The 13,965-nt window shown below is 45.6% G+C and overlaps 1 protein-coding gene across 3 annotated transcripts in view; it reads left to right on the top strand.

Moving 5' to 3' along the window:
* Positions 1–400: 400 nt before the first annotated feature.
* LOC115025434 (disco-interacting protein 2 homolog C-like) overlaps positions 401–13,965 on the top strand; it is a 35,033-nt gene continuing 21,468 nt past the window's right edge. The window contains exons 1-7 of one of the 3 annotated variants that reach the window (XM_029457676.1): positions 401–759; positions 10,420–10,491; positions 11,103–11,207; positions 11,562–11,687; positions 12,344–12,640; positions 12,888–13,010; positions 13,390–13,536. In XM_029457676.1, the coding sequence (XP_029313536.1) occupies positions 681–759; positions 10,420–10,491; positions 11,103–11,207; positions 11,562–11,687; positions 12,344–12,640; positions 12,888–13,010; positions 13,390–13,536 (949 nt within the window). In that variant the 5' untranslated portion in view covers positions 401–680. The remainder of the gene's footprint in view (positions 760–10,419; positions 10,492–11,102; positions 11,208–11,561; positions 11,688–12,343; positions 12,641–12,887; positions 13,011–13,389; positions 13,537–13,965) is intronic. The other 2 variants (XR_003834204.1, XM_029457677.1) reach the window with 2 other exon arrangements.

Raw genomic sequence — 13,965 nt, 5'->3', positions numbered from 1 at the left:
CTAGTCCTACATACCAAGGGTACCTATTATTATTATTATTATTATTATTATTATTATTATTATTGTTCAAACCTGTGGAAAAAAAAAAACTAAACACATGTAAATGTGGATATTGAAGCTTTAAATCTGGTACTTAAAATTATAGCTAAATTAATTTATAATTTTGTCACCGTTATTTAAACTAAAGACTGCAAAAAAAACACACACATGTGTGGTTCAGGTGGAAAAATACACCGTCACTGTGAACGGTAGGTGTGGTTGCTCGCTGCGCCCCCTGTCGGTGATGACCGGCACCGCCTCCTTCCTCCGTAGAGTCACGTGACAGCAGCGGCAAGAAGCTGCAAACGGCGCTGACTGTGGGGCTGCGCGAGCCTCATCATCATCATCACTACCACAACCACCGCAACGGCAGCGTAGAAGAGCCGACCGAGCAACCGGGGTCTTTACCGATTCGAGGAGCCGGGTGCCATGGCGGGCCCCCGTTAAAAACGAGACCCAGATTTATCCTCTTTGTTCTCCCTCGACGCCTCGTAGTCTTTCCGTGCCTTCGCCGAGGAGGGGCCGCCGAGGAGAAGCTCTCCCCGTCCGAGCGAAGGAGGAGGCAGGAGTAGCGACGGCAGCAGCGGCGGCGGAGGCGGCAACAGCGGAACCGGGGAGGTGTTTTCTACCGCACAAGCCGAATGGCGGACCGTGAGGCGTCGCCGATACCGTTGGAGATCCGAGCCCGGCTGGCGGAGCTGGAGCTGGAGCTGTCAGAGGGTAAGAATGTGATTTCATACCCTCCTTCCCCCTCCTCCTCTTTCCCCTCGTTATCCCGTTATCGCATCACCACCACCATCATCACCATCCACACCGGGAGCCTACTTACTAACGGAATCTAACCGTTCATTCCTGCGGCCCCCTCCTCCTCCTCCTCCTCCTCCTCTCGTCCCCTCCTGCTCCTCCCATCCAGATGTTTGTCAGCCAGGGACCGGCCTGGCCAGCTCTCTGTAGCCGGTGGAGGATGAGGGCAGAGCGGGAACACACTGCGGGATTCGGCCGCTGCTCTTTGTCTCCGCGGCGGTGCCGTTAAAAAAAAAAACACACCCGACCGGCCCCGTTCGCCCGTTTTGGGTCCGTGATCCAACCCTTTGTTTGACCTTGAGATGTTGACACAATCAGTCTACCTGTGAGTGTGTGCGCGTGTGTGTGGTTTAATAATAGCATTGCGATGCAACGCCGCGTGACAGCAGCACGGAGGGGCAGCTCTGCGTGTGATGCCCGTGATCTCAGCCTCCTGCCTCTGTGTTTTTGGGCCTGCGGAGCTGCTGAGGGTGAGGAGGATGCTTTGGTATATTTTTCAGCCTCCCCCCCCCCCCACCCAACCCTCTTCCACTCCTCTCTTTCCATAAACAAGAGAGGAGATACACACACTCTCTTTCTCTTTCTATCCAACCTGCTGTTATTTCAGTAGAACATCTCAGAGAGGAACATACATAACCTTATATAATGGGGAGGGCATCTTTTATTCATACAGGCTCTGGAAGGCCTACGTTGTGAGGGAGGAAGCCTAGATACATGCTGGATGTGAGCCACCCTGTTGCCTGAAATGTCCATTTATTGTGGATTCATTTGTGCCGTGAGAGACATTTGTGGAGCTGATTCGCCGCCGCAGCAAACGAGGGTTAATTATGTTGCTTTGCTGTGCAACACAAATCCGATATTGTGCGGTGGAAGGTGAAGATGTAGATTCAGCTTTACTCGTCTGTCACTTCTGTCAGGTGTGCAAAGTCTGCAGTGAAACCTGCCTCACCTGCAGTGATGTGAAGACACAGTCTCAGGGTCTGTTGGAGAATAGATGCTGTTTCAGGGTGTGAATTCTGGGGCAAATTCTGAATAATTTAACATGAAAAGGGGTCAAATTTATACGTAGAGACGAGAATCTGCTGTTTTAATCCCTCAAAACATCAGTGCTAGTGTTTGAAATCCCCCGAAAGCAGCCAAACCTCGACACATCAAACTGTCCCTTTCCCTTCTGATCAGCTTCATCATTTATAAAAAGCCTTTATTTTCTCTCACTGCGGTGTCAAGCGCACACACACACACACACACACACACACACACACACACACACACACACACACACACACACACACACTGAGGTAAAGCTGTGGCAGCTGCAGGCCTATTGGAGCTAGCTCCTAATCCAGCCGAGAGTGTTTATCAGAGCAGAACCTGCTGCTGGCAGATGTTATTAATGATGGATACGGCAGGAGGAAGTGAAAACGTCGCGACAGAACGTCAGACAAAATGAAACACTCCAAACACTCAGGTAGGTGTGTGTGTGTGTGTGTGTGTGTGTGTGTAGGACTGGCAGGGTTATTAGAGGATCACAGCGGGATGAAGATTGACAGGTCTCCTGACAGTGTGATGGACGTGTTGGTGTGTGCGTGTCTGTCACTGGTGCTCATCGAAAACAGGGTGTGTGTGTGTGTGTGTGTGTGTGTGTGTGTGTGTGTGTGTGTGTGTGTGTGTGTGTGGTCATTACAACACTAAGAGCATGGTGTGCAGTAGATGAGGCATCTTATCAAAGAGTCTAAACAATTTAAGGGAAAGAAAATCACTCAAATTTACATCACAAGTTCCCAGAGGTTGTCTTCAGATGCACACACACACACACACACACACACACACACACACACTTTGATCATCAGTTAATCGTTGAAGTGATTCAGCTTCTTAAATGTGATTATTTGCTGGTTTCTAGAATATTAAACTGAATATTTAACGAGAAAATTGTTTGCAGATTTATTGCTAATGGAAATAATGTATATTTTTCCTTAATAAATATTCACTTTATAATATTCCATTTGCGATTTCCTTGAGATAAAGATGTTAACATCATATATTAAGAAAATCTTGAAGCTCAGAAACATCTTTGTAACAAAGTGTTTGAGCTGAAGGTTTGGCTTCTTTGCTTGATAAACAACTTAAACGTATAAGTGATCATCCAACAGTCTGCTTCACGGATCGTTTCAGCACCACGACGATCGCTTCATGAGAGGAAGCATCACACGAGCCAACACAAGAGATCTTCTTCTACAAAATGAAGTAAAACAAGTATTGGTAACAAGGTTTTCAATCCACAAAGTTCTCTGCTTTCAAATAAAGAAGAACGTTTGAGGACACTGAGCAGTCGCTGTTATTGAAAGGCAGAGCAGGGGACCTCAGGCAACAATTTCCTGTCAGATTTGATGCCACGAAATGTTTTATTCTTCGTCTTTGAGAAGACGAGCCGACACTCCACCTGTTTATTAGATAAAGTCAGCAATCAGCTGAGCTCTGGCAGATAAGCCTCTCTCCCACTCTCTCGCTTAGTGTCGCCTAAATCGCATCATCTCTTCCGTATTACTGTGACCTCTAGGCATTAAGGCGCCGTTCCCCAGCGTTTCGAAGCATTTAGCTGCCGCTCTTATGCAGAGTGACTTGCAGACGGGACAAACGGAGCTGTCGATGGACTTGTTGGATGATAGCGGGAGGAAATCTGTGAGCTGTCAGCCTCTTTAACGGCCCTGGTGGTTCAGGAGCTGTTTATGGAAACAAACTCCAGTGCTGAGATGTACAGCAGACCTCAAAGTATCCGTCAGTCGGTAGTGCCCTGTAGATGCTCCTGCTGTGCTTCTGGAAGGTTTTTGTGCAGTGTGTGTGTGTGTGTGTGTGTGGGGGGGGGTGTCTCTGACCAGGACAAACAAAGGGAATCTCCACACACACACACACACACACACACACACACACATGCAGGTTTAATGGACAAAGTGCTGCTCAGGTGTGAAGCTGACACATTTTAAATATTTCACATCATATCAAAGCTTTTTACGTGTTGAATATTTATTGAGAGTCAGATTCTTGCAGATTTTGAAAATGCAGTTTTTGCTGTTTCTATATTTATTTAGTTTTTCTGTGTTTGTGCAAACATACAACAACATCTGTGGCCCCCAGCGGAGCATTTCAGGTCAGTGCAGCCGTGTGTTTCTCTATCTGCAATGCCACGCACTGCAAAAAAATGTTGCTCTACTAGTTCATGAATAATTTCTGACTAATTATTTTTTGTTGTGTAGTTAAGTTGATGACGCTCAATGAATGCAACTATTACAAAGCTGCTGTGGAATGTAGGCTGTGTTGTTTGGGGAATATATCATATCAGTAATATTAGGTGAGATGTGGAGACATGCACAGAGTAACTGTACGTGTTGTTTCTGTTGTTAAGTGTCCACAGTAGAGTGAAGGATGGGAATCTGTTAGTGCTCTTCTTATATTCTTTAAACGCTCAGTGGAATCATTTAAGTAGATGTTTTAAAATCTACAACTTTAAGGTTGCAACATCAGAGCTCTTTTATTTTGTAATTGAGGTACAAGAGCTCATTAGCAGTTTCACATAAAAACAATGTCACGTGTTAAAAACATATACGATGAAGACAACACGAGGGAAATAGTAAAAGAAGAGTCCCGGCTTCTTAGATGGGAGGATTTGATGCATTTCTGTTGTGTATTGAGGATCTTTGGGTTTTGAATGTCTGAAGATGTCAAAGTGGACGGGAACTTGCATCGTGCATTGTCCCTTTAACTTGTGACACTTCATAGACGATTAAGTTGATCGTTGAACTGGAGTTTGTGTATCACAAAATGACGCACTCTTCTGCTGCTGTGTGGAGCTGGTTGTATTTTTGCTCAATCTGAATGCTGAAAGTCGTCTGAATGCTTCTGATACGAGTCCTGACGTCTGAGTGGTGCTGATGCTGAAACCTTATTGTTGCTGATGCCTCAAATCTGAGGAAAATAAACATTATTTTATACATGAAACAAAAGAAGTTCTCAGATGTTACATTTCATCTAAAAACAATCGGCTGTACAAGAACTTTGCCTAAATGAAATATACAATAAACAAGAATATGATCAGCCGACAACTTTTGTTAGTTTTCTACACTCTGCCACAGACACATGTGCACAGTACCAGATAAGTATTGAGGTTTGATACCCACCCTATTGATCAATAACTAGCTCCACTAAGGAGGCTGTGTTTGCCTGTGTGTCAGCAGGATTATGGAAACACTACGACCTTGAAATGTTGTATCACGAGGCAGATACACGCATTACTTTTGGAAACGGCCTTGCCGGAGGCCTGCGCTCCCTGACTGCTCTCCTAGTTTAGGCTGAATCTGACAGAACAAGTTACAGAACACAAAAACATGAACTTCTGGTTTGAATTTGGAAGCGCAGCAGTGACAGCTCAGCGAGCGGTGCGTCGGCATGTTATCAAAATAGAGCAGCTGTCAGTCATTTGTTTGAGATGAAGACTGTTGAGCTTCATCTGACGACAATGAACAGAACTCAACGGTGGGTGTGTTGTATGATGTGACTGACATAAGGAAACTTCTGATTGACTGGAAATGAATATCATGATTTGACATGACTTGGACAACAATCAGGTAGAAAACAAATGAAGAACAGGACATCGTCACAGAAATACTGAAGCATAGTGTTCAATACGGCTTTCTGTTTCATTCTAATGTAGCTGAATGAGTTGTAATATTATGTTCTGTTGTTTTCTTACAGTAACAATAGGACTACAGCATCACTGCTTCTCCACCGTCAGACTTATTATCAATACAATCAATAAAATGTGATTAATATTCGGGTCACATAGAGGTGAATGTCTGCTCCAGATTAAAAGATAGATATTTGTGGGTTATTAGACAAAATGTCATATTTTGGAATCAGCGAATGACGCACATGACTTCTTGCTCCTCCACATGATGTTTGGAAGATGCTCAACACAGATTAACGTTCAGCAGTTAGGACTGCAACTAACAACTATCGTAAGAAGGACTCGATCTGTTTTCATTCATTAACCATTTAGTCTACAACATGTCCGTCACACATCACCGTCTTCTATGTTAGTTTCATGGAAACACCAAACATTCACTTGTTTAGCCAAACAAAGTGTCAAAAGTAATGAGATGTACGTTATAATAAGTTATCAGAACCCCGTGCTGACAAGTATTCTGTTTTCAGATTAAAAAAGGAATTAATAATTCCTTTTTTATCAAAATTGTTAATAATGTTGCTCAACTATATGCAAGTATGCAACTTTAAAGGTATAATTTCAGGCTGCAATAACTGGAGGGGCTTTCAATGAGCAAAGGTAGGGAGGGAGGTGGGAACAGGCAGCAGTGTGTGTGTTGGCATTCGGCTCTTATTACTACACCAAAAATAACATTTCAAAACATTTCAAGAACTTTAGTTTGGGATTATCTGATCTGTGATGCCAAAGACACCTTGCTATAGATCTGAAGGAGTTTGAAGCAGAACTGTAAAGGTCAAGATTTATCTTCAGTCCCTTCAGAGAGTGAGTGAATCAAAGCAGCATAATGAAAGGGATGGTGCAGAAGGTGCAGAAGGTGCAGAAGGTGCAGAAGGTGTAGAAGATGCAGAAGGTGTAGAAGATGCAGAAGGTGCAGAAGATGCAGAAGATGCAGAAGGTGCAGAAGGTGTAGAAGGTGTAGATGCAGAAGGTGTAGAAGATGCAGAAGGTGCAGAAGATGCAGAAGGTGCAGAAGGTGTAGAAGGTGTAGATGCAGAAGGTACAGAAGGTGCAGAAGGTGCAGAAGGTGTAGAAGGTGTAGATGCAGAAGGTGCAGAAGGTGCAGAAGGTGAAGGTGCAGAAGGTGAAGGTGCAGAAGGTACAGAAAGTGCAGAAGGTGCAGAAGGTGCAGAAGGTGTAGAAGATGCAGAAGGTGCAGAAGATGCAGAAGGTGCAGAAGGTGCAGAAGGTGCAGAAGGTGTAGAAGGTGTAGATGCAGAAGGTGTAGAAGATGCAGAAGGTGCAGAAGATGCAGAAGGTGTAGAAGGTGTAGATGCAGAAGGTACAGAAGGTGTAGAAGGTGTAGATGCAGAAGATGCAGAAGGTGCAGAAGGTGCAGAAGGTGAAGGTGCAGAAGGTGCAGAAGGTGCAGAAGGTGCAGAAGGTGCAGAAGGTGTAGAAGATGCAGAAGGTGCAGAAGGTGCAGAAGGTGCAGAAGGTGCAGAAGGTGCAGAAGGTGTAGAAGATGCAGAAGGTGCAGAAGGTGTATGCAGAAGGTGCAGAAGGTGCAGAAGATGCAGAAGGTGCAGAAGGTGCAGAAGGTGCAGAAGGTGCAGAAGGTGCAGAAGGTGCAGAAGATGCAGAAGGTGCAGAAGGTGCAGAAGGTGCAGAAGGTGCAGAAGATGCAGAAGGTGCAGAAGATGCAGAAGGTGCAGAAGGTGCAGATCGTTCCGGTAAATGAAGAAGTAAACCAGGCCGGATGATTAAAGCATATTTCTGCGGGTTGCCTCTCATCACGGGTCGGGTGGGTGCGGGTATTAAGACCCCCTGACCCGCGCAGCACGACTTGACCGGCTTTGAGTTTGAAAACATCAGAATCTCATATTTCATCTGGTCTAATAAATAGCCTAATCATTTTCTACATAATATTTATGCAATCAAATTCTGTATTTTTTGGTCAAATCTGTTGGACGAACATCCAAGAATAGAATTCAGAAAGATCAGGGATGATGTGTTCACGACGGGCGACATCGCAGGTCTGTGGTCAACCTGCCAAAAGGAGTTTTCAGAGAGTTTTTCTTCTCACTGGAAGCTCCAGACATTTTGGCTGCACAATCTCAGCAGGAGGAAAAACTCCAATCTGCAGTCGGCCGCTATCGATTCTCCCTCAGCTGTGTGCCATTAAAACAAGCGAGTGTCAGAGAGCAGCGAGGAGACGGAGGAAAGTAATTAGGCTGCCAATACAGACTGGTATGACACACACACACATCACACACATCACACGCACACGCACACACACACACACACACACACACAAACATACAAACATATTCACACACCCTGGCAGGTATCATTACCCCACTTCTCACATCTGATGCTCAAAATCCAAGATGGCCGTCTCGGGCCTTTTTTTTCCTCCAGGAGAACCGTTGCTAGGCAACACCCTCCCTGCTCTGCTGTGCTGCGAGTGGAAGATGGCGTCTCCCCATGGACCCGTGTGTGTGAGTGTGTGTGTGTGTGAGAGAGAGAGAGAGAAGAAGCAGGAATGTTGTTATGCTGCGGTTGATCTGAGAAAAGGACTCACTCAGATACAACACACACACACACACACACACACACACACACACACACACACACACACACACACACACAGAGAGAGCAGCACAGATGAGCAGATTGGACCCAGATGTTCTGGCCGTTCTCCACGGTCAGATTGTGAAATGCAGACTCTTGTCGTTCCCTTTCTCTCTCTATTTAAAACAAATCCGATCTGATATCCGACACTCCTTTTCTTTCCTTCGCTCTGTTTTTCAGCCACATTTCATTCCCCCCTCCCTCAGTAGAAACACTCCCACTTCACAAACACTACAGCTTCCAGCCTGCTTCCATATGTTTTTGTTTTTTTCTTGCTAATTCATAAATGAGCTTGTGTATGTTTGAGCTTTGCAGAAGTTGCCAGGCTGCAGAACAGAATGTTCTCAGTGGAGATGTGTAGTCCAGAGACTTCCCCAGGAACACGCTGTTCAAGCTGACCAAAAGATCTGTTTTATAAACTGGATCTTACATTTAGTAGAATTTACTGTAGTCAATATTTGTTTGCAGCCATCATTTGTTTGTATGCATAGATGCACAGCTGCAACTGTGCCCTGGAGCCATGCACCCCCCCTCACACACACACACACAGAAAAGAGACAATCTGTGTGTAAACAGCTGAGTTCATCTTTTGGCAAATGAATCAGCGCTCAGGTGTGATAATTCCACTTATTTCAAATGAACAGCTTAGCAGAACATAATCAACAACAAATACAACTGGTGATCCAAGATGGCTGAGCTCCATTGTTGTCCAAAAACTCTCACAAACACCTCAGCGAGCCGCACTGTTGCACTGGGTGACTGTTCCTTCACACACACACACACACACTGCTCAGTCCAACACACTTCTATATATATATCTGTGTCTTAAAATCTCCCATCTTTGTAACGCTTGTGTTGACTACGCTTGTTTTGAGGAGAGTAATATTTCTCATGGTGTGATAAAATGCCCATCTGTCAGCTGCCTTGTTTACAGCGTGTTATCACAGCAGCATGTTCACGTGCACGCTCTGCTTTTTCTCAATTCCTTTCACCGTTGTGTTAGATTTGGTTCCCTGTTGTCGGCGAGTTAATCACCTCTGGCGCTCAAATAAGAGTCGATAATTAGAAAAGTGGTGCGAGGCAGTTTAGCAGCATTGATTGGGGACAAACAAGGAGGTATTAGCTCATATTAGCCCCACTGCGAGGACCCTGGGGGGCTGTGATTGACAGGTGGTGGTGGAGAGGAGGGTGTGGGGCGTCAGGCAGCAGAAGCCCTCTCAGGGATTGTAATTAGCTTCTCCATGTCCGCTCCTCCACACTGACCTTTCTGTTCGTCCGTCCACCGTCAAACATATCGTCATGTGAAGCTTCTGCTGACGCTGACAGGATGAGGAGTGTTTACGCTGCATTCATGTCACGATGGAGTTAATGTAATCACAAGTGTTCGACATACAGAGTCTCTGTAGTCGCACACAGAGAAGTGACAGAAGGACTTGTGTGCAGAAGAAGAACAACTCGCTTCTCCGTACATCTGGCCACATGGTCACGTTGTCGGATGCATCGCTCCCTGATTCAAACATCAGATTCTGTGGGCGCTGTTATCTGACGAGCCCTTTGTTCAGCGCACGCCGAGGCTCTGCGTACAGGACACACTGTTTGATCGGTGGGTGACGGTTTGGACATGTAGTTGTAATCCTCTTTGTCTCCCGGGGGACACAATTAGCTCCCGACATTGTTATCTATCCTTGGAAACATGTTGAGCCTCACACAAGGTCTTCATCTCGGCCACAGGTCTTTGGTCTTCAATATCAAGCATCTTGAAATAAGAAAGTCGACGAGCCTGTTGTAGACCAGAGGACTGCTCACGTCATAATTCATGTTTCCATTGAGATGATGACAAAACTAAAGAAATGCACTTCGACAACAATAACTGACCTCGAGAGGATCAGCTGGACATTATTCTTTTTTCTTTCCATCTTCATTTCCATCATTATTCATCACATCAGTTCTGTTATGTTGTTTTCTTTATGTTTCTCATCATCACATCTTTAATGAACAGTCTAGACAGAGACATTAAAAGACTGTGAGAGACAGAAGAGGCTGTGGGACTCAAACTGAGGGCCATGTGCTCATAAGGTGTTTGTCCAACAAGCCACCAGCACTTCCCTCCAAGTGAAAGAAAAGAGATTTAAGCAATGATTAAACATGTTTAATAAATAAGTCAGAGCATCCCACACAGCCGCCGCTGGCTCTCTCACTCTCTATCTATCTCTATCTGTTTGCAGGGGACATCACTCAGAAGGGTTATGAGAAGAAGAGGTCCAAACTGATCAGGGCATATTTTCCACATGCTGGAGGTAATTTAGCGACCTCTGACCTCCATAACACACAGTTTCCCCCCGCCCCCAGATAAAATATTCATATATCTACTTAAGTATCGATCTGGTAGAATGACAAATACAGTTGCGATGATACTCTACTCTATCGATTCAGTCTTCAGCCGCCGTCACTAGTGAATGTAAGTTAAGACTCCCTAGAGCTCAGCTCGGGGCTCTGTCTCCACACACACACACACACACACACACACTCAGGCCTCACTGCAAGTAAAACACACACACACACACAATCGTTATAGTTCATCACAGGGACGTCGCTCTGCTTTTATAATGGGTCACAAAGTACTTAATATTCTGTCAGAGAGCAAAAATACGACATTATTTTAATTTAATTTTACGTTATTTTGAAATTATTTTTGTTTTATGATGTCAGAAAAATATCATTTTTCTGCCGATTCAATTCATCTCCATGTTTGTTTTTCCTTTTTTTTGGCACTGGATTTATTGCCTGTTGTGAAATGCGTATGTGCGTATGTGCGTATATGTGTGTGTGTCTGTGTGTGTCTGTGTGTTCATATATATATATATATATGTGTGTGTGTGTCCGCCTGCTTGGCTGCTTGCCTCTGTAGGTATGGAGGGGCCCATGTCTCATCGGGCCCCGCTCGGCCCTCCCTCTGCTGCCCGTTTCCACCGGCGGAGAACCTCCGGCACCAGAGACGAACGCTACCGATCAGGTACAGAACGTACACCTGCATGACCGCCTCAGGCAGCCACGTCACTGCTGTTAATATGTTTCAATAACTATGTTGCTGTATCACGTCTACCTATAAACACAACACAGTTTTGCATCTGGCTGAACATCTTTGTCATTTTAAAGAGGTACAGAAGTGAATAAGTACTACACTCGATATGGTTGAAGCTCCAGAAACACTGGATCTTCCCTTAATGCTAATCAAGAGCATATTCCCTCAGAAGTATTTTAAAAAGCCAATCCTTGATTCAGTCCAGACACAAACACACACATTCAGTGGAACAGGGAACTCCCCCCCCCTCTGCCTTTTGTGTGAATGAATGTCTGTCTCTCTCAGACGTCCACACCGAGGCGGTGCAGGCTGTGCTGGCGCGACACGTGGAGAGGAAGGTGGCGGTGCCGATGCCTTCCAAAAGACGTTCCCTGGTGGTGCAGACCTCCATGGATGCTTACACGCCTCCAGGTGACGAAACACTCTGCAAAAATATAAACATCTTTACAAGTCAGTTATTTTATACGACCGACTGAACTGAACACTGAGCACACACACACACACACACACACACACACACACACACACACACACACACACACACACACACACACAGCGGCTCGGAGCATGATGGCTAAAAGCTTTTAGTTCTGCACTTTGGAACTGACGATTCTTTCATGAGTTTCTGTCCCCACGAGAAGTTTCCTGAAACGGGACGGGGAAGTTGACCTTCACGTCAAATATGAGCTCATTGGATGGAACATAATCAAAGTTGATGTAACAATTTGGATGTTGATTGAATTTTAATGAAGGAAATGTAATCGTTTTCCTCACCGGTAATTTGCTTTTGAACCTTTTGAGAACATTCTTAAGTGAAGCTGACGTTTCCCTGAGAGCTCACGTGTACCAGTGTTTCTTTCACCTCCACAGCGCGTTCATTAATACGTTACATCTGCTTTAAACTAAGTCGTTATGTGCCCGGATTATTTCTTGGTTCGTATTTAAAGTACAGATATGAGAATGAGTTAACGTACTAATAATAATAATAATAATAATAGTTAGTGGTTTATGTGCTGTGTTGATGTTGTGTGAAGGTTTTCTGTTAACACACACTGCCTCTCACGCAGGCCTGTCCCCCCTGTGCTCAGACTCGTCGTCGGGTTCAGAGGAGGAGGCGGGGCCAGGTGACGACATGTCGGGCATGGAGCACTGGATGAGCCGCCCTTCACATTTAGGCCCCGCCCACCTGGGCTCCACCTCCTCCTCGTCCTCGTCTACGCAGAGCGGAGGCAGCGGAAACGCCGGGCGTCTGGCCGACTCGCTGGCACACACGCACATCTCGCACCTGGCGCACACACACCTGGGGCACACACACCTGGGCCAGCTGCACCACCAGCAGAGCCACCTGTCCCAGTCACACCACGGTAAGACGGGTTCTGCATGTGCGTCTGAAAGGAAGAAGAAGTATATGTACACATGTCTACACTTCCAGATGTGTCATACATTTATAACAATAGAAGCACTCCCAGCATCACACCTGTGCTGCCACCTTCATGCTGCTACTTACTGCTGCATCGTGCGAGTTCACCTCCACCATCGGTTGCAGCTTTCATGTCGCCTTTGCATCAGTTTGATGGCGTTCGTATGTCGCACCTGTATGTGTGCGTTCAGGTATCAGCCACCTGTCTCTGAAGAGGAAGGGAGCTCTGAGTGTCGCGGAGAACGGAGGATCTCTGAGACGATCCTGCGAGTTTGGATCTGACATGCTGTGGCCCCCGCCGCTGGAGTCAGACGGTACGTCCAACACATAAGGACAAAATATTCAAATGTTCCAACAGAACTGTGATTTTAGGCCAAAGTCAGACAAAAGGGAATTTAAAGCGCTTTACAAAAAGCATTAACAACGAAATAAGACCATTTCTAACAGAACCGACACTCTGAAGACGGGATGTTTAAAGGAGTATAATAATCTAACCTCCTCCATGTGATGCTTCAGGCTGCGGAGGAAGCATTGTTTTTGTATTTAATAGATTCACTCCATGGATCCAAATGAACACAAGAATCACAACGTGTTTAATCGCTCGTATAATGAAACAGTACGGCGATAAATGTGAGCAATGAGTCACCGCTGTCTGTTTCCGTCTCCCTCTCTCCCTCTGTTGTCTCCCTGCAGAGAATCACTCCACCCCCCCGGATGTGACGGGCTACTCGTCAGACTCGTCCCACTCCCGCCCCGAGCGTCACCACATGGCCAATATGGGAACCATTGCCAGGAACACGCAGAAGTACGGCAACGCAGAGCGCATGGAGACGGGCGATGGTAAGAGGTGCACCTTCAGCCGTCTCCTAGCTGGAGCCTCTGAAGTCGGGTAAAAATAGAAACTCCTTCATCAGGAGGCTCAAATTGGACCAGCGCCTTAGAGAACAACTCCACTGTCTGTTCATGTCACTCCCCTGGATGAACAGATTGGACTTTTTTTTTTAACCTTTTTTATTGTTTTGTTTAAAATAAATAAAAAGCAGCGACAGTTGGAGAACTAAGATCTGTGCAGAACCAACACAGTCTGAGGTCCACAGCTGAGTCAATACAGTGGTTATTATTATTACATCTAGAGATTTGAACCAGCGCTCTATCAGCAGTCACGATCTTACCAAACTCACCGTCACACTTGACATATGGAGGAATTGTTATTGCTAAGATCGTGAGGAGTGTCTCGCAGGACGCCTCTTTCCACTTCCACTGCGCACA

This window comes from Cottoperca gobio, chromosome 20, assembly GCF_900634415.1.
Source record: "Cottoperca gobio chromosome 20, fCotGob3.1, whole genome shotgun sequence".
Classification (NCBI taxonomy): domain Eukaryota; kingdom Metazoa; phylum Chordata; class Actinopteri; order Perciformes; family Bovichtidae; genus Cottoperca; species Cottoperca gobio.
The sequence above is the reverse complement of the archived record's forward strand: the minus strand, read 5'-3'. Positions and strand labels throughout refer to the sequence as shown.